Source organism: Falco biarmicus, chromosome 12 (assembly GCF_023638135.1).
Source record: "Falco biarmicus isolate bFalBia1 chromosome 12, bFalBia1.pri, whole genome shotgun sequence".
In the NCBI taxonomy this organism is placed as follows: domain Eukaryota; kingdom Metazoa; phylum Chordata; class Aves; order Falconiformes; family Falconidae; genus Falco; species Falco biarmicus.
The window spans coordinates 11777853-11799360 of record NC_079299.1 but is presented as its reverse complement, the minus strand read 5'-3'; the positions used below and the strand labels follow the sequence as shown (position 1 = coordinate 11799360).

At 38.7% G+C, this 21508-nt stretch overlaps 1 protein-coding gene across 1 annotated transcript in view; it reads right to left on the bottom strand.

Moving 5' to 3' along the window:
* INTS7 (integrator complex subunit 7) overlaps positions 1–21386 on the bottom strand; it is a 31195-nt gene extending 9809 nt beyond the window's left edge. The window contains exons 1-18 of the mRNA XM_056357347.1: positions 21244–21386; positions 20901–21030; positions 19886–20032; positions 17680–17817; positions 17132–17178; positions 16418–16617; positions 14786–14908; positions 12233–12350; positions 11125–11259; positions 10448–10545; positions 9562–9801; positions 8713–8850; positions 7794–8000; positions 4033–4227; positions 3168–3271; positions 2706–2774; positions 1421–1553; positions 165–263 (exon numbers count right to left, since the gene is read on the bottom strand). Of these exons, the coding sequence (XP_056213322.1) occupies positions 165–263; positions 1421–1553; positions 2706–2774; positions 3168–3271; positions 4033–4227; positions 7794–8000; positions 8713–8850; positions 9562–9801; positions 10448–10545; positions 11125–11259; positions 12233–12350; positions 14786–14908; positions 16418–16617; positions 17132–17178; positions 17680–17817; positions 19886–20032; positions 20901–21030; positions 21244–21334 (2412 nt within the window). The 5' untranslated portion in view covers positions 21335–21386. The remainder of the gene's footprint in view (positions 1–164; positions 264–1420; positions 1554–2705; positions 2775–3167; positions 3272–4032; positions 4228–7793; positions 8001–8712; positions 8851–9561; positions 9802–10447; positions 10546–11124; positions 11260–12232; positions 12351–14785; positions 14909–16417; positions 16618–17131; positions 17179–17679; positions 17818–19885; positions 20033–20900; positions 21031–21243) is intronic.
* Between the last annotated feature and the right edge of the window lie 122 nt (positions 21387–21508).

Below are 21508 nucleotides of genomic sequence, written 5' to 3'. Positions count from 1 at the left end.
GTACATATTATTGAAGTTTTTCTTAACAGATAAACCCAGATGCTATTTGCGTTTAAGTATCTTCAGTAGAAATGCTGAAACTTTGTGCCTTCAGTAAGACTTTTGTCATGAAGTAAAGACTCTATAAAGAGTAATTTTAGGCCACATTTGAGCAGTACACTTACCTTAATGCTTGTAGATTGCAGCTTTTGAAAAAAGTATCTCTGAAATGAAAGGGGTACCTTCAACAATGCAATGACAGCATCGCACAGACAAGCTGTATGCTGTAAGAAACAGAACCAGAATAGTAGAGAAAAAAATCATCATTCATAGCATAGGAAAAAGACATTTACTCATGCTATTGAAACTGCAATAGTTTCCACTAGAAGTCCAGAAATATACTGATACAGTCATAGAGCAACAGCCGCTATGATGACTACATTCAGCCTATTTATATTCTGCCCTTCATGAAGAAGTTATTCTGCTCTGGAAAGAACAAGGAGGCCAAGAAAAAGAAAAAATCCAAATAATTTCAGTCCTAGCGTTATGGTCAGCAGAGCAGGATCTGCTTGAAATGCTCATACACAAAACCCTCACACACAAATTCTGAAATAAACAATTCTCCAAGCGAACAAGACCGGCATCTACCACAACTTAATGCAGTGCGATAATTAAGTTTTAAGTCTTTTCCCTACTGCACTACACCATCCTTCTGGCTCAGATGAGCAAAGGGAGTGCTACTGAAGTCACCAAGCTGCACTGATACGGAGCCGGTGATAACCAAGTTTACAGGGTTTACCTTCGCTATATTTTACGTTACTCATTCTTCTATTCTATTTGGAATTGGTAAGGACTGTTGAATTCAGAAAGAAGGCAAATAGATGCCAGCCGTGACAAATTAAGTACCTCATTCCCATCAACATGCACTTCAGTTTTATGATGTTCACCAACAGTAAAAGAAGAAACCATACCAGCCCTGTAAAGGCGTTAAGTTATCACTTACAGCTCACTGTTTGCATACAGCACACTTTACATTGTGTTCTCTGATGACCTGCACTGATAAGGGGAACGCTATACTCACAAAACACAGCATGAACTGCCAACGACTCACCAACCAAAGCTAGGCTAGTGCTGGACCCTCCAGTGCTGTGTGTGGTAGGACAACAATTCCTTTTAGGTATCTTACCAGCATCTGCTATATTCTTAGTATCAGAATTTTTAAAACACTATTTTTAATCTGTATGGTTACAAATGTCTTTGCAGAACCTTTTTTGAAGTATTTTTGAAGCAGTGAGTCTTCATAGAGATGCTTTGTGCCAGCAAGAGGTTACGTTAATTAATCAAGTGCACTCTTCAGTTTCTTGACCACCACAAATATACTGAGTTGCCATGTCTTTGGAAACTTAGTCTACAGAATTATACATTTAAAACTGCTACTTGCCAAGTAAGACACAGGAGCATACTTCCTGTTGAGGGATTCCACTTCTTCCAGTACATGATTAAATACAGACATCATTCTTCTTTCATATTCACTCTCAACATGTGCTGTTCCATTTGAGCTATATTCCTGGAAACTAAAGAAAAAAAACCAAAACAAAACAAGTTTTCATCCTGTCTAACATACTTTCCTCACCGTGACCTAGGAGGCTCTCGCACCCGAATGGGTCCAACAAGATCACCCTTTGTTACAACCTGAAATCCATTACGAATGAACTGTCAAACCATTTCCTCTGTTCCCTTATTATCTTTCCACTATAAGACTTGCCCTTTACATTTAAACCTTTACTTAACTACAGCTTACCCACTGCTTTCTGTCCCCACCTTCTCTCACTTGAAGCAGTTACAGGTCTTAATTCCCCTAGCTTTTACTTAAGCCTGCAGTGTTTAATTCCACTGGCTTTTATTTAAGCCTGCAATGTTTATAAAGTTTTTTAAAGTCTCACAACTCAAGAAAAAGCAAGAACGCCAGCCAGAGTTAAAACTAATTCTGGAAGTTTATAATCTCAGGCTTCGAATACAATTCCATCTCCTAGGGATCCCATGTTTTGAAATCCATGGCTTCATACTTTTTACAAGTATGATTAATACACCTTCTAAACAATGTCTAATTCATGAGGACAGTCACTTCAGATGTTTGCTTGTACTTTTAGTTATAAAAATCATACATTTAAAAATCTGTTTATCCACATTATCTTCCATTTAATCTCAGCCTGGCAGTTTTAAAGAGTGATTGATTCAATCCATAAGTACTTCAATGTGATTTTCTAGTGGGTATACCTTCACTGTTAAAAAGAGCCAGAGGCAATGGATTTACATTAGGAGATTAAACTAATTTAGTGCATATATTTTCAGGACCCTGAAGGAAAATAATCTGTGCTTACAAGTGCAGACAGTAGGTATAGGAGCTAACACACAATGACATAAGTTAAAACAGGTAGCTAAAGAAGAGATTAAAAGTGTTTTTTTTCTTTTAATATAAGCCTATATTTAAGATAAGTTCTGTATAGTGCTCTCAAGAGCAAAATCTGTATAAAATACAGAACTCAAAACACAGTTCCTAGCCTGCCAGGTATAGCACAGCAGCAACAGGTCCTCAAGCCTGCCCAGAGTAGAATTAGAAGAGTCCACTGAGAAGCTTTCTCAACATTCTTCAAATTCCTAGGCTTAAAGCCCCAAGAATTCAGAAAAAAATAGCAAAGGAGTAGAAAGTTAATTATCAAACATACCTTGCAGATTCTGGATCCAAAATCAGAGCTTCTATTGCATGTGAAATTAACAGGCAGCTCTGCTGTTGTCTGATCTTAATACTAAGGAGTTGGAAGATTTACAAAACTGGCACCTAAACCAAGACATGCAGTATATTTACTGGCACTTTTCCTTATTTCTCTAGCTTTTGTGAAGTAATCCTGCAGTCATTACTCCTTCAGTAAATGCAGAGCAAAAGCCATGAAAATCCCAAGTTTTATGCTGTTGCAATTTTTGTGTCGTAATTTGTTTCATAAAGTAATTCCTGACAATAGTATGGCAATGTTTATTTCCAAATAGGTTTTAAGCAACTGGTACCTAATTTTTACATTACTAATTTCAAGATGACTTTGTGCCAGTCTTTGTAGAAAAAAGGATTACTAAGCTTCATGCTGGTCACATGAGAAGGGAAGTGGACCATTTCTAAGATTTTAAAAGGATACAGCTCTACGTTCCTTAGAGTTGCTGAGTCTGCATCAAAAGATGACTGATACAGATCTCCATACCGCGTAGCCAGGTTTCGGAATTCCTCCATTGAGTGTTTCATCTACAGAGGCAATGTTACTAGTCAAAAAAATCAAATCAAAACAAAATCAAAGCCCCACACATCCAGAAAACCACATTAAAACATTAAACATACAACACTGAAGGAGTAAGACAACATACTCTGGCAAAACATATAAATTTCTTGCTTCTTCACACAGATAGCCTGTTCCTTTGGTGATTTTTATTGTCCACACATCAAACAGATATTTTTCCTGTAATGTACCACCAACATATCCTCTTTGGGTTAAAAATAAAGCAAAACAAAACAACCACCAACCTCCTCCAACTCCTACTGGTCAATCAAACTGCTCTGTCTTTGAAAGACTACCCACTGATTCCTTCTTGAAGGGTACATGCATTTTAGAAGCAGACTGCTTTGGTGTTCTGTATGGTATCAAGTGAGTTGCCAACACTTATCAAAAGAAGTTGCATTATGATCCTAAAGTGTAATCACAGTATCCGAGGTGTTTCGAATCAAGGTGTGAAAGGTCTTGCAAGTTTGAGTGTACCGAGTGGCTTAACTGCATGCATGTCCTTGGGAGCTGTGTGCATCAATGTGTGAGAAAACGTACATACATGCTCAACTTCAAAATATGGCCTGCTACAGGCAGACTTTTTTTATAGCAACAGGTGAAAGCCAAGGCCCACTATCTAGCAAAACTATTTACTACCACTTTTCTTTCATCAGATATGTTTGCTGAGAAGCAACATTCACACCAGAGCCATAATGTAACTGCACAAGAGTGGAACAAGAATACATGCCTGGTTAGAGATGCGTCCACACCTTTGGAGATCATTTCCTGATGTCATAGCAATTGTTGTGGCAATAGCTGGTGGTGGACTCGTTTTTAGGCTGTTGCAGGTACAAATAAGTTGAGAAAAAGCTTGCAGAAGGTCAATCCTGAGTTTCACAAACCCACACTGGAAGCTCAGAGGATTAAGTGGTGTACTAGCAGCCTGAAACACAGTAATAGGAATGCTGGCAATCTAGGTTGAAAGCAAACATGATAAAGTAACTTTACAATGTCACTGAACTGTCTCACGAGACAACAGAACCCTTCAGTTCAATTCTGAAAGCTGCTTTTTTTAAGGCTACATTTAGTAGATTTGCTTAATTTAAATCATACTGAATATAAACAACACAGAAGTCAGCTAATTACTAAGCTGTATTTCAAGCAAGCAATCACCCTTGTAACAAATGTGACAAGCTGTTAAAATGCTATTTATTAGGGCACCTATTTCCTCTTCCTCCAAGGCCAGGCCTTAGACTTCAAATTACATTAGTCCAGACAGTCCTTACTACAGGAAAGCACACCGAATTGTAAGGCAACCTGAAACAAAGGACTGAAAAAGTGATTCCCTGCATCAGCCAGAAAAGAAAGAATTGCCTAAGTTACCTGCAGCAAGCAGAAGGGGTAATACAACCTTTGGTTTGGTTTTTTTTAACTGTGAAATAGACAGGAACATTAGGAAGGCACTGAACCTCACATTTGATGAAGACTAGACACAGTTCAGTGACAACTAGCAACAATAAATAAGAGAACTCCATAATGGTAGACATGCTATTATTTAGCATATATGGTTCTGTGAAACTTTGTTCCCTAAGACTTTGGGAGCTTATCTGACTTGTAGAAGCACCTGTGACAGCTTAGGACACCCAGGAGGGAGTAAGCTGGAGCGCTTGAGATTTGATACTACTTAAGGCAAAAAAATCCTTTTATTCTTATTACTATCTTTTCTTATACTGCTGGATTTTGAGAAGAGTACACTTTTTTCCTTTAGGGGGGAAAAAGCCACCTGCAAAACAAAGAACTGGAACCTTCTCTTACTCACAGAATGGATATTAAACTCACACATACCTTCCACCAGTGCTTTTTATTCCTCACCAGAAAAGATTACTTCTGGAAGCAAGTTGTTACAATCTATCCCAAAACCTTAGTAAGAACCACTTCTGCTGGCAGGAAAGCAGCAAACTAGTTCCTCACAAAACATCCCAACCACTGAGAACTGGCGCACTACTCACTAAAATGAGAAAACATCAGCCAACTGCAACCACTAAACTAGATTTCAGCCAAAGAAATAAGACTATTTCTTCTCTTGAGCCATTTAGCCTCTCTTATCTATCACTTCATTTTCATTTCTCCAAGAGCATTAAAAAATCCCTTTTGAATGGAAATAGTTCAGTTTATTCTGCAAGGGTGGTTTCAGAAAACCCTCTGTAGAAGAGATCTCGCTGCACAGTAATTGCTCTACAGAGACTACACGCTTTTATTGAGAGTAAAGTACCAGTACTTGTATCAGAAAATCCAGACATTTTTAGTAGCACAAATTGGACTCCATTCTTGTAAATGGAAATACAAGCTTGCCTCATTAATACTGCAATTTACCTTATCTGCTACCCATATAGCCATGGGCAATAAATGAGTTACAATTCTTTTTTGAAAATGACAGAGTTCTTTGGCTCAGCCAAGTCCTTCAACCACCGCCACTTGTTATCAACATATTTGGAGTTAGTGCTACTTAATCAATGATTATGTTAATGCTTTGTTCAAGTTCTGCATCTTCTCTAGATTACCAGCAGTGAAAAACAAACACAATGCTTTCAACAAGATGCATGTTCTGCGCCAGAAAGAGCAGGTCCTATTCAAAAACTATACAAATAAGTACTCAGTGAGACAGATGGGGACTGTGGCCAATATGCTCTATGATAAGTCCCTGCCATCCCCCCAACACCCTTCATCCATAAAGTAATGGGATTTTTTTCCTCAAGCAGACTAGCTCACATGAAAGAGCATCTTGCATATAGCAATGCAAGACAGTTGCATGCATATCAAGAAGGAATTGAGAAATTTTCTGACAAGATCAGACACTGTAAATATTTCATCATTGCTAAACTGGGCTGACCAAATATCTGCAACAGATTTATCAGCAAAGCGTCTTCCTGCTACAAAGCAGACAAGCTACACAGGGTTCATGATATGCACTAATGGTGTCTGGAACCGACAGTGCTGAGTCATGCTCTACACTAAAACAGCAGCAGCAAAGTCATAGGGGAGAGACAGAAGAAGTCTATAGCAGTAAAACTATCATGTGCATGTTATGGCACTTCACTCCTTCAAGATGCTGTGTTCTGTAGATACAATCAGTGACTGGCTCCTTTCACAACTGATACACTGCAGCATGGTTAGGAATTTGTCCAGAGCAGTGCAACAAGTCAGCAACAGCCAGCAGTAACACTCAGTTTCCTCTTTTCTAGCCCTCTGAAACCTGTACTTACTACTCTGGACCACAACAACTCACAAGGAAGTGTTTTTCTGGGTGCAATACCTATGTGCAACATGCAGGAAGTGAAGTCAGCCGAGGAGATGACTGGAATCCTTCAACAGAAAAAAACCCTGAACTCTAGGGAAAGGCTAACTAAATTACTGAATCACAGAATGACCTATTTAAAGAGCTTATTTTCCTGCCTGTATTAAATATGAACATCTAATTAGATGAGGTCCCCCCTCAATGTCTTCTAGACATTGGAGAAATCTTGAAATACTGAATTAAAAGCCTTATTCACTCAGTCAACAAGTTAAAGACATACTTCAGGAACAATGGAGCTTTCTCTCAAAGGACAAAGGTGTAAAATTTACATTCTTCCTGCTTATTATTCAGGGATAGTTTTATTAATAAACAGTAATATCTGAACTTTATTAAACATTAATATCAAAATTGTTACAACACTGACAGTTCCAGTGCTGGGCAGGGGGAGAGCAGCTTCATTCAAAAGACATACAAAAAACTGTATGTAAAGGTTTCTTCATGCAAACTAAAACATGAAAGCAAGCGCTGTGTGAAGCCAGATCGTCTTTTGTTAAGGAGCCACTTAACAGTAAGAACTGAAGGTCTGTATTCATTAATGCTTTTTTTGTTTACATTCACAGACATCACACAGCTTCTTGGCATTTTCACCACTTCAGAAAAGCAGAAAGTATTTGCATAAAAGCAGGTACCATTTGAACTCTGTTGATTTGATGAGACTGAATTGTCCTCTCTCCTCCCACTAAACTGGTGTTGAGCGTTGTTAGGATTCTATAGGATCACATTATCAAATACAAGTCAACATGAACTCAGCAAGAGGGAGGAAGGCAATTAAACCCTTCTCCACATCTCAAGAATGATGTCCTATTATTACAATAGTATTTATTCAGCCAAGACAAGGAGTGGAAAATTTTAAGTACTGTAACTTTTTAAAAGATCTGTCACATATCATATGATTTGATCAAGGCAGGAAGTGGGGGGTGAAAAAAAAGATAAGTCTAGCTAATCACACTTAGCTGAGCTACAGGATCTTCCCTCTGAAGATGCAGTGTGTTACAACTAACTCTTCCCTGCAGTCCTCTCAGAAAGAGAGTCTGGCAGATGTCTGATGTCTTTAAAAACTTGTCAGAGGTTTAAGAAGAGAAACCAAAAAGACTTGCATATATATATATATGTATACAGAAACATCATCACTAAAGTAGAAGATCTGTGCTAACCGTCAGCGATGCTATTCCTTTGTGATAGGATTTTAAAGCTTCAGCAATGCAAGAAAGTGCTGAGCTGTAGTTGTCCTCCTGCAAACCTGTCAGACACTGTTCTGCATGGGAGAACTCCTTCAAGCTGTTCAGCCAGAAGTAGAAGTGTTCTGAAGCTACTTGAGTCAGCAGGCTTTGATACAGTTCTCTGGCCATGTCATGGTTGCCCTGTAATGACAAGAGTGTTTCCAAGAGGAGACATGAAAGAAGGCTGTGGATTTCTATGAAACAAATACAAATAAGAAAACAGTAACATCTCCAAAACTACCCTTACTTTATAAATAGAATTACTGAAACTTCCAGTTATTTGATCATGACATTCCTAACAATAAATAGAAGCACAAATGTTTATTTTATGGAAGCATCAGCCTGTATAAAACGTAGTATTTATTTACACAAAATAGTTCAACAAAAGGAGAAACAAATATCAAAATTTACTTTTATCCCAGCATCTCATACTAGGGTTTCTACATAATTCTGACCCCAGCTGTGACTTTACTGAAGGGAAAAGGGAAACTGTGTCTTCTTCTTCCCTCACATTGGAGAAGCAGACATCAGGATGGCCTATATCACCTCCTAAAGAGCAGCCACACAATGCAGATTAGGCATGTGCTCAAGGAAGTACCAGGTCATTACATTCTTCTCAAATACTTCAAAAAGACAAGTGAAAAACTAACCTGATGGGATGACTACCCTAAATGGCATATATATCTGAATCAGCATTCCAGGAAATTAAGACGGAAATTATTTTTTTTGACCCCACATTCATTTCCTCATCCCCAATCCTACTATTTTCCTTATTTTCTTTTTCTAAATCCAAGAAATCACTAGCATCTGCCCAACCACATCAAACCATTTTCCTCCAGGTATTTTCACTTACCATTCTGGAAGCCTGTCTGGCTATCCTGTAGGCTGTCCATCCATTGGAAGAATTCTCAAGCTGTTGTTTTATAACAGTTTTGATTTCTGAAGATAAAGCTTTCTGACTGGAAACAAATATCACCGTGGCAAGAGAAACCTAAGGAAGAGTGGAGGGGTGAAGAAGGTTATAGATCAGGAACTAAACAAAACAAGAAAAAAAAAAGCCAACTGTTTCCTAAACTACCAGAAATTATTTGACTGATTTTGGACTCCAAACTACATATGCATTTTAACTGAGGAACTTTTCTCAGACTTCTATCTTTCAAGTTGTTATGGCAACCCAAGTATTTCTTGTAAATGAAAGTCATCTGTCACTTAAAGACTCTTTACTGTGGCTTTTAACTGAGGTAATTCAAATGCTCCAAATAAATTGAGATGAAGTTTGTAATTTCTTTCTTAAAATTAAAATACATTTTCAAATGGATGTCAAAAAAGCATTTTTATCTCTCACAGTATAGTAGAAGTCATGGGCATCCAAGTACTATATGTAAATTGAGCAAAATGCTATTTTGGTTTTCTATAACCATTATTTTACAGATCCCCCAATTTCAGTAGCTAGGTTTGTCTAAGCAGTGCCATCTGCTGGAAAATATAATGGAATACACTGCGTAGTTCTGCTCCATCTGTGAGCTACTTCACATTGAACACTGACAGAAATAGAAGTTGAAGTAAAACTGAAAACAGTTACTATAGACTGGCACATCAACTTGGACATAACAAACAGCTTAGCTGCCTTTTTAAATAAAATCCATCCACAGTAGTTTATATGGACCTCACCCATCAAGAGCTATTCACCAGGAGGTCTTACCAAGAGTTCCTGTTTCTTATCTGTGGCAGATCGTCCAATTAATTTGTAGAGGTCCATTAGGTCTCCCAGCATCCCATCTGCTAAGACAGGCAGCTGCATGGCAATAGCTGCTAAACAGTGGCACATGAGAATCCTAGCAGTGTCCTGGGCACTGTGCAACTGAGTCAGCAGGGATTCAACTACTGACTGACTCAGGTGAGGACGGCACTTCACCAGCTTCACCATACAAGTTAACGTGATCTGCAATTCACACAATCAACAGGTACAGTAAGCACAATGTCTACTTAAAAATACAAAAAACCAAACACACTGATCTGCAAGTATGACTGCAGAAATATAGAAGATCTGGTATTTTCAGAACCATATACTCTACAAAAGATGAGATTTTTCTAAGAGCCCAAGCCTCTGTCCCTGAGCTCACAGTGCAAAAACACATCACAAATTCAAGAACAATAATCTTCTTTCTCATACAACCAGCCTTTACAGGTAAATAACTAGATAAAACTACTGGTAACTGCTTATGAAGTGGGAAAATAAAAATAATAGTTTATACAAACATTGTAACCACGTACATTGCATACCCATCTCCAAAATTCTTTGTCCTCCAGAGGCACCTCCATCCCTATAGCTGTTCCTCTCACAGGAATGCTTTCCCCCTTTCTCCCCGCCCCAAGCAGTCAACTTACTCTAGAGCTGCCACGAATTGCACTATAGCTGTGCTCAGTTGTTCTACCAATCTGAGCCCTGATTACAGGCAAAACATCGAAAAAAATCTTTGTTTCCTTCCAGTATGTTATGCTTCCACCATGTGGTGCATGCTAGCCTTTGTTATACAAGCTATTACTGTAACTTAAGCTGTGCTAGGGGAAAGCAACAGTAATGTCACCTTCAAGGTTGCCTGAGCTCCTGGACTGTCATCTTGACTACAAAGAACAAGAAGAGCTTCTAAGCCAAAAACTGCATCTTGCTCCAAAGGCAGAAGATCTAAGAAAAGAAAAGAAAAGCAGAGTAAGTTAGTTCCCTGTTATGTTTTCTGAACATAAACACTGTAATGCTTGCACTGGTGTTGCAGTCATGACAGATAAGTATCTTCCTAATACTTCTGCCTTACCTTATTTTGATTTAGAAACAATTCTGCCATGCCATGTCTTGGGTAACTATATTCAGCAGTCACACCATGACATTTATAGAGCATGCATAAGTCTAACAGGACATTTACAAGTCTTAGTCCACATTCTTTTGCAACAGACTTTGTGCAAAGATATTTTTTAAAATGTTGACATCAATTCATTAGTCTTACAGCAAAGGTAAGACAAGCATTTATTGAGCACGAGTTCTACTGCGCCCAGTACTTTTCTTTAAATTAGATTAAGATGGAATCTTCCCAGCTATTCACAAAATCATACCAAATATTTTCTACTAGGTTATAGTCCCCATTCCCCCTAACCAGCATCAAGGATCAGATAGATTTACAGACAGGTTCACAGACAAGACCAGTTAATGGGCGTTAAGTGCATAAGCCTGACTAAACAGACACATTTCATTGTCATTGCTTTCATTTACCTTTTTCCTGGCAGGAGGCTGATATATTGGTCAAAATTCTCACGCCATGAGCTGCAATGCCACGGTTATTATGATAACAGCACTCCTGTGCTAGTTTTACTAAATCAAGCGATCTCACGGTTGTAGCTGTCGTTCCTAAGTAAAGACAGGGCAAACAGGACATAAAATATCACAATCCAGAATTACACCACAGATCTTTTCAAGCATATTCATTAAAAAACCCACCAAAACAACAAACCTATATTGATTTAGGATTTTTTTCCCCCATATTTTTTAAGGGTAGGATGAAAACATACCTTTCTCTCTTTCTCCCCACACTCAAACAGAGGCTCTCCCTCCCTTCTTGAACATTATACAAATTAGACATACGCGAGAAAGAATATCTGGGTCTGAAGGCTAATGTTTCAGGGACTCAGAAATATTGCATCTGCTTAAAAAAAGCTGGTGAGCCTATTAATCATTAAGACATGCCAGAATGACTGAAGAGGATGTACTTTTTTTCTCCAACTCTGCAGCCCAAGTAGCTGGGCTTTGAAGAAGAAAAAATAAAAGTATGATCATCATTTTAAGAACAAGATACCTTGAACGACTTTAAAATGCCAACTCTATTTCTCCAGAATATAGTCACAAGGCAGAAAGGTTCACCTGCTACCACAGCAGGTCATTCCCACAAAGGGTAGCATAGCTTCACTGTGCCACAGTAACATACCAGCCTACTCTTGCACCATTAAGTCTCCATGCTACTCAAAAACTATGCAAAACCATGGTTTCAAAGCACCTTAAGTAGAATGCAGGTCAGCTATTTGAGAGGTATTACATTTCTTCATAAAATGAAAAAAAAGTTGAAGACCCAAAGGTAAAAAACCCTTTCATATAGCTCTTTACCCACAAAATCCAGAACAAAATTTTAGACCATGAATATTCGTGGGTATACAGTATCCCATTTTAAGTTTATATAAGATGAACACAGTCTGACCCTCAGTTAGTGTTCTGAAGTTCAAAAGTAAGTTTAAAAATATGCTACAAAGTGTTTAGATGAAACCAGTTATCAGTAGATAGCCAACCCATTAGAAATGCCAAAGGTAGTCACTTAATCTGGCTTTCTTACCTGGAGCACTGCTGAAGTACTGTTTAATGGCAATGGTCCCCGATAACGTGGAAAGAACAGACAGCATGCCCAGTTTCAAGCTGTCATAAGGAGTGTGAAGAGCAGATTCACAGAGTGCCTAAAGATTAGCAGGACAAAAGATACAAAGGAAAGGAAGTCCCATGGGCTATCTGTATTAATAGTTGCACTTCTCTATTAAAAGTTGTGAGAGTCAAGATTTTCCCACAGAAAATATTATACTGAAATCAAAAGTCAGAAGTCACGTGCTGAAGCATCTGTTTTAGAAGACAGAGGACATGGCTTGCAGAAAAGAGAGTGGGTCTCATATACTAGGAAACACCGATTAGAAGTCATCTATTAATTAAAAATCAGTAGCAAAAATATTATTGGGTCTCACTGATCAAATATTGCAAAAGATTTTAAGACAGTTCCCCAGTCTTAAGTAAGTCAATATTTACTGATTACTTTGCCTTATAACAACCCGCAGGGATCTATGTAAGTATATATCTCAAGAGTGAAGTTTAAAGTGTCATTTCCTGTAACAATCCTGGTGTCCTACAGAATACAGCTTAAGTTTCTTGATAAACATCTTGAAGCGTATTTCATTTTTTAACGTGTTTATAGTAGAGCTCCTGTCATGCTTTTGTGGCTTTTTTGCCAGATCTCCTCAGGCCTTATCACACAGAGATCAGAATAATTTTTAAAACACATGTTGTTCTCAGATGCATTATGCCAACACTGTCCACAATGTAGCCATTCACTGGTTTTGGAGGCTTTTTTAGTCAGCATGAGGCACAAATGGAAAACATAAGTATGTCCTGCCCCAGAGAGTACCAAGGCTGAATGATAACATCCAGTAACTCAATAAAGAAAAGCAATGACATAGAATTAGTTCCACAGAACTAATAAAAAGCCTAAATAGTGTTCTTACCAGGCATATATATGTTCTTATATGGTGCAAGTGTTAAATCCTAACTAAATTTGTAATTCATACCATTGTAGTATTCTGCTAACCCACTGAATAGTATGGCATCAACAGACAGAAGAAGATACAATGATTAGAGTTGAAAATGAGTCTTGATGTCTCCCAAGAAACTGGTATTTTACTCCAGTGCTATTAGATCACCACTCACACAGCATACTTGAAACAGTAACTATGAAGAATGCCAGAAGCACAAAAGAATTAGCAGGATGGGCCGCAGACTGCTTGTTACCTTCACAATCAGCAGGATTGCTGTGTCAACAGCAACAGCTTCTAAAGCTAGTGTCTAGAAATCAGTGAAGTCTCCACAATACAAAGACCAAGCCTCTCCTACCTGACCTACACAGACCAACCCAAAATGCTGAAGACATTAACACCACTGCTACTCTTGTTGGTAAAAAGATACAAGCAGGTTTTTCTATGAGAAAATGAGGGTCTGTTCTAGTCCCTGTTGTATAACCATTACCAAGTTATTTAAACATATGGAAAAGAGTTGCCCTACTCAAAATAATGGCTTTATATTTCAGAAGTCAGAAAAAACTATCACTTCTGCACGCCATGCAGCAAGCACTAACAAGCTTCAGTCCATCAATTTTGCTGTAACTCAGTCACTGGTTTAGTCTGACAACAATGAAAGCTTTTCACATGCATTTCAACCATCAGGACACCTACCTTAAGACACTAAAACAAAACCTCTGCACACTTCAAATAATCTTATTTGACAACTAGAGACAAAGCAAAACATGCTTTATTTCTCACATGGTTATTAACAAAAACGCACATAGTTTTTCCTCCCAGCTGCCTTAAGATCCAACCGCATATGTATCAAGAGTAGCTTTCAAGAGTAGTAAAAACAGAGAAAAAAAGACCCAGAAAAAAGTAGAGCTATAAGCCTGTGCCATTAAGTTCTTGAAATATTTACTTTCCCATTAATCTAACCTGAATTTACTATTGTCATTTCTACCAGAAAAAAAGACAAGAAGAAAAAAATGTTCGTATGTAACTGACTAAAAGAAAGAAGCAATACTATCTACACTGTAACAACTGTTTCCCCAGATAACACAGATGCACTATAAACAGCTTCTAGGGTCTCATTCATACAATAGGAACCACAAGGATACTACTGAAAATGAGCTACTAATCCTAAGAAATGAAGTCAGAATTACATTTGTCCTTTCAAGTATACCTTGCTGGATGACATGCTTTAACAAATAGCACAGAGACTCTCCCTTTTACATGAAGGTATTAATATATACCCAGTATTTATAAGATTCGTGTAAATATTCAGCTCTCACGTCTATTATCTTAGATGCGTTTGTGAGACGGAAAAATTATTTCCGTACAGTACTACACAAGCTTTTCCTCAGTTATAATACCTCAGCTTTGATCCTTATAGGTCAACTCAACCAGTTCAAGATATTTTATGATTCTATGAACTCTATATCCAGAGTAACCTGACTTTAGGATATGGAGATGTACGCTCTTCCTTACTTTATCTCCAAAATTTTCTGAAAAAAAAAAATTAAACTAATTGCAAAGTTTCATAATAAACCTTAAAGAAATTTATAAACCTGAATATTTTCTCTGCTCCATGTATGTGGTGTCTTGTTGGCCAACAACTTTAAATCTTGGATTGCAAGCCTCTTCACAGCCTTCCTGGGGTCATTCTTCAAGTATTGCAACAACAGCTGGATCTGCAACAAAGTAAATTCATTGTTTAAGAAAGATGCTACCAGAAGGAAGTATTTTCAAAAGTATTTGTGAAGAAGTCTTGAGCATACTCAGCCAAAACCAATTTGACTTTCTGTCTGATTGCTTGCCACAGGAAAAAGTTCTACTTAGGCTCTGATGCTATGGCAAGCTAAAACAGTTTGACAGCCGATTTCTACCATCCTGCACTGCTTGTTCACACATCCTTCTCTACATCACCCTACACCCCTGAGAAGCCTTGAGAGCTATTTCAGCACTCGCAGAAATATAAAACATCCCTGAGAAGCTCAGTAAACACCTTATACTGTCATGATTCTGCTACTAGCAAGTCTTCTGGGCATTCGATGCTAATTTGCGTGTCTGCATGATCTGCAGTTAACATTGCAAAACCGACATGCCAAAAACCCAAGCAGAAAATATCCCTGCCCACCCCCCCCAAACCATTTCTTTCAACTTAAGTGATACTTAATTGCACTTCTTTTGCTGTGTTCATTGCCTGCAAATTTACAGAGATAGAACAGCCAGCACATGAAAGCATGAACATGCTGGCCATGATTTTGCTCTCCATGCCTATGCTGGCTACATCACTTTTAAGCAGCATTGGCTGTTGTGTTGCAGAAAGACAGCCTAAATCACATTGGTTATCATCATTAAAAACAAAAATCACATCAAGTGTTCTAATGCTATTTCAGTTGGCATAGAATCAGTATTATCAAAAGCATCTCCTGAAATACAGAAATCAGCCATACAAGAAACATTTCAGGCAGATCAATGCTATTAGTCTAACAGTAACGGACATCAGCCTTCTATAGTTGTACAGAATTGAAAGAAAGGAGGTAGATTTTCATGACTACTTTAGAAGGGTTAGTTGGATGAATCTCAAATGTCACCGTGTTCAGACCTGCTATATAAATCAGATCCACAAATCGCATTATCAGAACATAAAAGCATTGTATTTTTCCATCACTGCTTTCCCACAACTTGGTTCATAGTCTTAAATTATAGGAACAGATTGAAATTCCTCAGAGTTCTTCAAGAAATACATTTTTAAATGCACTCTACACTATTGAAATATTCATTTGCTTGCATGCAAGGAAGGCAAAAGACACTCAAAACCCAAGAAAATTACAGTATTGAGAAGAGAAGCCTAGGTTCTACAGGTAAAATGAAATGTTTGCAGAAAAAGTCAGGGTGTTTGCTTTCCTAAATACCAACTGATTGTCGTTCATTTTAATTCCAGTTGATTTAAAGATAGAAAGGTTATGATCTGTAAAGAAAGGTTCTGGTGTTTGATGAGGCCACCTGGAAAACAGGACCAGATAGGGCAAAGAAATACGCCAGCAGCAACAGTTCTCAGGGTGTTTTCTCTAGCACATACAGAACCCATCCTAGCATATCCATTACAATTTATTTTCAGCATCAGATAAAAGTGCAAAGTACGCTTATAAAACCCCTTGGATTTTAAGTTGAGGGAATGAATCAGGAAGAACTACCTGTTTAGGAATGTCAACCAAAGAAGAAGCAGCAAGAAGAGTAAAAGTGTGCAGAGTAACGATGACCATCTTGGTAGAGGGATATGATGTTACCAGCTGCTGAAGCAGCTGCCGGGAGCTGGAGGCCAGGCTAGCATCATGATGCATATGCTGCAGAATAGGGATCAACTTCAATTTCAAGTCCACAGGAGTGGCCAAACCTGCAACAAGGAAGAGAAACACAGGTGGAACGTTAGTCCTTTGTACTGGCTTTTGGCAATACTGAGGCACAAAATACATCTGCATTGCTACCACTGCTGAATGTAGGTTGTGCAGACACCTGCATCAGCTTCAGATAACTCATCTACTAAGTAGCAGCATAATGAAAGCGCTATCAAGCACTTCCGTGGTTCTCTGAGAAGGTTGCTCCTTGCTTTATTGCAAGTAATGCACACTAACTCATCTGAAGCAACCTGTGATAATCTGTGCAAGTTTATTCATCATACTATAGATAAAGTTTTATTCTTTACTAAACGGGTGTTTTGAGAACTTCATTTTCAATAGGACACAAGAGCCAGATGTTAGATTATTGGTTAGCTAATTTAATTTAAAAACTGGAATCATTGGAGGATAAGGGCAACAGCATTCCGATATACAATCTTTACATATGGCTAACAAAGAATTCTCAAGAGAAATTAGAGCTTTTCCCTTTTATCATTTATTATACATATGTACCTTGAATCATCTCACTGATTTTATTACATATTCCGGCAGCAAAATCCCTGTAGAGAAGACAAAGTATGAGGTGAAATGAAAAATAAAAAAAGTAAGTAAAAATAAAAATCAACTGTACTACCAAACATTGTGTCTTAACAACAAAAACTTTCACTAAAGAGTGCTTGCCAAGACCTGTTGTTTTAGAGCCCCTGCATGTAGGCGTGATTGTACAATAAAATGGAAGCTTTCAAAAATGTGTCGGTGACAAGCAGCCCTACATTTTGTTCCCTAACAGTTTCTGTAAAATAATCCTTGATTAAAACTGCTATTCCACTTTGCATTCCCATATATACGAGCTTTCCATTACTATTTAGGAATAAAAAAAAAAAAATCTGTTAAAACCTGTATTCAGATTTCCTCACAATACTGTTACTGCATGCAATTAAATGTTCTGCTATAAATGACATGGGTAGCACTACAGAAGGAATAATTAAGGTTTTTGAGTGCCAGTGGCAACAGGGTTTCTAATCTCTAATGTAAAAAACTGAAAAAAAATTACATCTTACTTTGATTGTGCAGAGAAGTTGGCAGCAGCAAATATAGCAGCTTCAACTTCCACATTATCATGGGAATCCAAACTCTGACGAATACTGTGATGTGCATTCTTCCTTTCTGGAATAATAGATGCCATGCTGCCCAACATCCTACAGAAACAAATCACAGCAAAATCAGGAAGAACAACGATCATGAAGAAATGCAAGATGAAACTAAACAGAAGTGTAGAAGCACTGGTTAGAAGACTATTTTTCTATAAATACGTGCTTTTTCACATATTACAAACAAATGCTAAAAATAGGCATATAAATAAAAGATAAGAAGTCTTGTCATGTGGCTTATGTCAGTAGTTTAATTAAAAAAAAATATTACATTTTGACTCCTTTTAGTTTGAAATGGGCACAGCAATAAACTTACCAAGGATTCTTACAAAATTAAGAGTGCACTACTGCATCAGGAACAAGTATTTTTCAGATGCTTTTACATTCAAGCTCTGATATCAGTACAACAGATTTAACATGAAAGTATACTGACGGCTATTTTCAGACACACATTAAGTGTGATATATCACGTGATATAAATTCAGATATATGTGGTAGTCTAGGAGGGTAAAAAGAACAAGGTTTAGAGAACTGTTTCCATCTTTTCTAGCCCTCTTTCCACTTAAGACTGCAGAAGTGAGTGACAAATGTTTGAACAGTCATAAATTTTAACCACATGCTACGAAAGCAGTTTCTAGAGTGGTACCATGATCAAGCAAACAAATACCTGACTTTCATCATTTGTTTCAAAGACCTTTTGCTGATGTGAAATAAGGTTATTACTGGAAATAGTGCAATGCATTTTGTGTAACTGTTAAAAAAAGGAGAAAAATCAATCTATTTGCTAAGGGTATCTCCAAGATACTTTTCAGACATATTTAGCATAATCCAATTAATAGAACAATGAATGCAGGATTTGCACTGATGGTAATTTTAGCAAGAGTTCTATACCAATATTTACACAGAGCACTATCAATAAAGTTTCACAGGCACAAAGGGGTTTTTAGCAGATCTTTCTTTCAGCATGTTCTTTCTTACTGACACTACTTAAGAAGGACAAAACCAAAATCAGCTGAAGAATTTCACCTGAAACTGCTGAATCAACAGCGATTTTAACTTTTTACTTAATGCAACCTCTGATCAGTAATTTAATTATTTTTTCAAAATTAACATATTCCTGGGATTTTTAGCAGTCTGTAAAGATAGCCCTCAATACCAGTCAACAATTGTTATCTTATGTTAGAATACTGAAGTGAAGGTACCAGAAAACATGTAGATATACTGAATCTAAAGAACTGAGACACCAGAGCATGGAAGTATAAACTCAAATAGACTATCAAAAGGTGAAAAAAATGGATATGTAAGCTAATCAAGCAAACCCCTGTTACTGTCTCCCATCTTTTAGTAGTGAAATCAGGAACAGTTCCAGGTGGATAGAAAAGAAGAATACAAAGGGGAAAAGTGCTCTCTTCACATTTAAATTCACTTGCACAGGAGTTGGAAGAAGCAGTTAAGAAGATCATGTTGGATAGCATTAGAGAGACAGACACAAAAGCAGCCAAACAGTGGTATTAAAGATAGCTTAATTTTTTTTGTTTTTCCATTTGATTCCCAGGAAGTCCAAAGCAATCAATAATACAATGGCACTTCCTTAGAAGTTATTGATCAGAGACCAACAAGCAGTAAACTTCTAGGGCAACAATAAATGAAAGATCTAGGTGCAAGCATAACAAGGTTCACATAAATAAGTCTCAGTTACAATTCCACATAAATTATTTTGACACATAAGGAAGCATTTCCCTTTTGGTCCCGATTTAAATATATCATAGGCAACACAGGATGTATTGCATATAGCTACTGTCTGGGTTATGCATACAACAGGTTCGTTTTCCTCCTTGAGTACAAAAAATTTCAACACTGCAAATTCTGTTTTGCCTGGAGCCATCCACAAAATTCTCACCATCACAAATGGTTAATAACCGTGTTCTTCTGATCACAGACCCTTATCATTCCCTCCCTCTAAAGACCAACGTCTTTGCTTTTAACTCTATAAGCAATGTATAAGATGCCTCCTACATTTCATTCGTGGTGGATGCAGATTTTGTTATTCCAGACTACCATACTAATAATTAGCTAGAAATGTGAAGTATATTAGGTTCATTTATATAATACATACCTAAGTGTAATAGCTCGAGCAACTGGATCATTGCTATGAATTACTGAGAAAACTCTTTTGACAAACTCATCCACATTCAGGATCTTCTCTAAGTGCTTCTCACTCTGCTGAGTAACTTTCAGCACACACAGCCTCAGGAAGTTGTTTCTGTTGGAAGACACACGTTTCTTTATCAGGCTGCTTTATAATAAAAATTCAAACACTGTAAACAAAGTTATTTGTAAAAAACTTCCAGGGGTAAATTAAAACAAGACAAGGCTTATGCTTTAGAAACATTATATTCAAGTAGATATAGTAAAAAGAGAGACTATTAACACGCTATCATTTAATTATCTAGTACAGGTAGCATCCAATTTAGGCCCAATTCCAGGGAAATGAACTGCTGACACCGGTGAGGAAGAGTGTCAGCAGGTACCCGTTTTGTGCACACTTCGGGATCTAATTCCACTAGATAAACACATCCAGGACTAACATAGAAAAGTCTAGTTACCATTGCCAGCTGTGAATGACTTTCTTTTCCCTCCTGGAGCTAACAGTGAAGACTCCACAACAGCAACAGGTAAGTTTTGTAAGCTGTTACAAAGTAGCTCCAGTTCCATCACATGCATCATTTAGACATCAGGCACTTGAAAAAGCTATACTTCAGGCTTTGTTATTAACATTCCTTGGAGATGGAATTTACGTGTGATCATTCATCTGTTAATTAATGATGACATTGAACATGCCTACGAAGCACAGTTTACACCTGTCAGCAAGTGAATCCTCAAATCTGGACAGATGGGAAGGAACCACGTGTCCTTCATCACTCACAGCCACTCAAGCCCACTAGAGACGAGGACAGCAAGCTTCAGTCGAACACAACTTGTCCTCCACTGAGTAAGTACCACCGTGGTACTACCAGGAGAGCAAAACCACTCCATGACTGCCCAGGCTCCAACACAGCAGCGCTCCAAGACACAACGCATGACTATGGATCAGAAATTGGAACGGATGGGAACTGACTGATGTTACTTACCCCACTCTAAAAACATCTGCTAGCTTCAGGAAAGCTGAATTTATGAGAATAGGGAAAGGGTATTTCTGGAAGAGCCTGGGAAAACGAACGACGGCTTCACACTGCTCCCCGAGTTTGCCAGACCTGAGGCCTAAACGAGACAACAGCAATGACTGTCGACACCGGCGCTCCTCCACAACCCGCCCCACCACGGCGCCCGCGAGAAGCGGGACGGACGAAGCCCCCAGCCGCGGGGACCGACGGCGGGGCCAGGCCACCCCCACAGCGCGCCGGCGACCCGGGGGTCAGGCAGCCCCACTCCCGCTCCCAGCCCGGCGGCAGCCCCGAGCCCGCGCGGCCCCACCTTTGTCCAGCTCCATGAGGGCGGAATTGGCGTCCAGCTCCTGCTCGCCGTAGCCCGCATCAGCCAGGAAGGACTTGGCGCTGGCAGCCATAGCGGCCCCCTCAGCGCCGCGGACAACCGCCGCGCATGCGCGGTCACCCTCCCGCCGCCCCAGCCCCGCCCCGCCGCCGCTCCCACCCGTGCGCAGGCGCAACGCCGAGGCGCGCGCACCACCTACCACCCCAGCCGCGGCGGCTGCAGCCCGCAGAACCGCCCGACAAGGCCT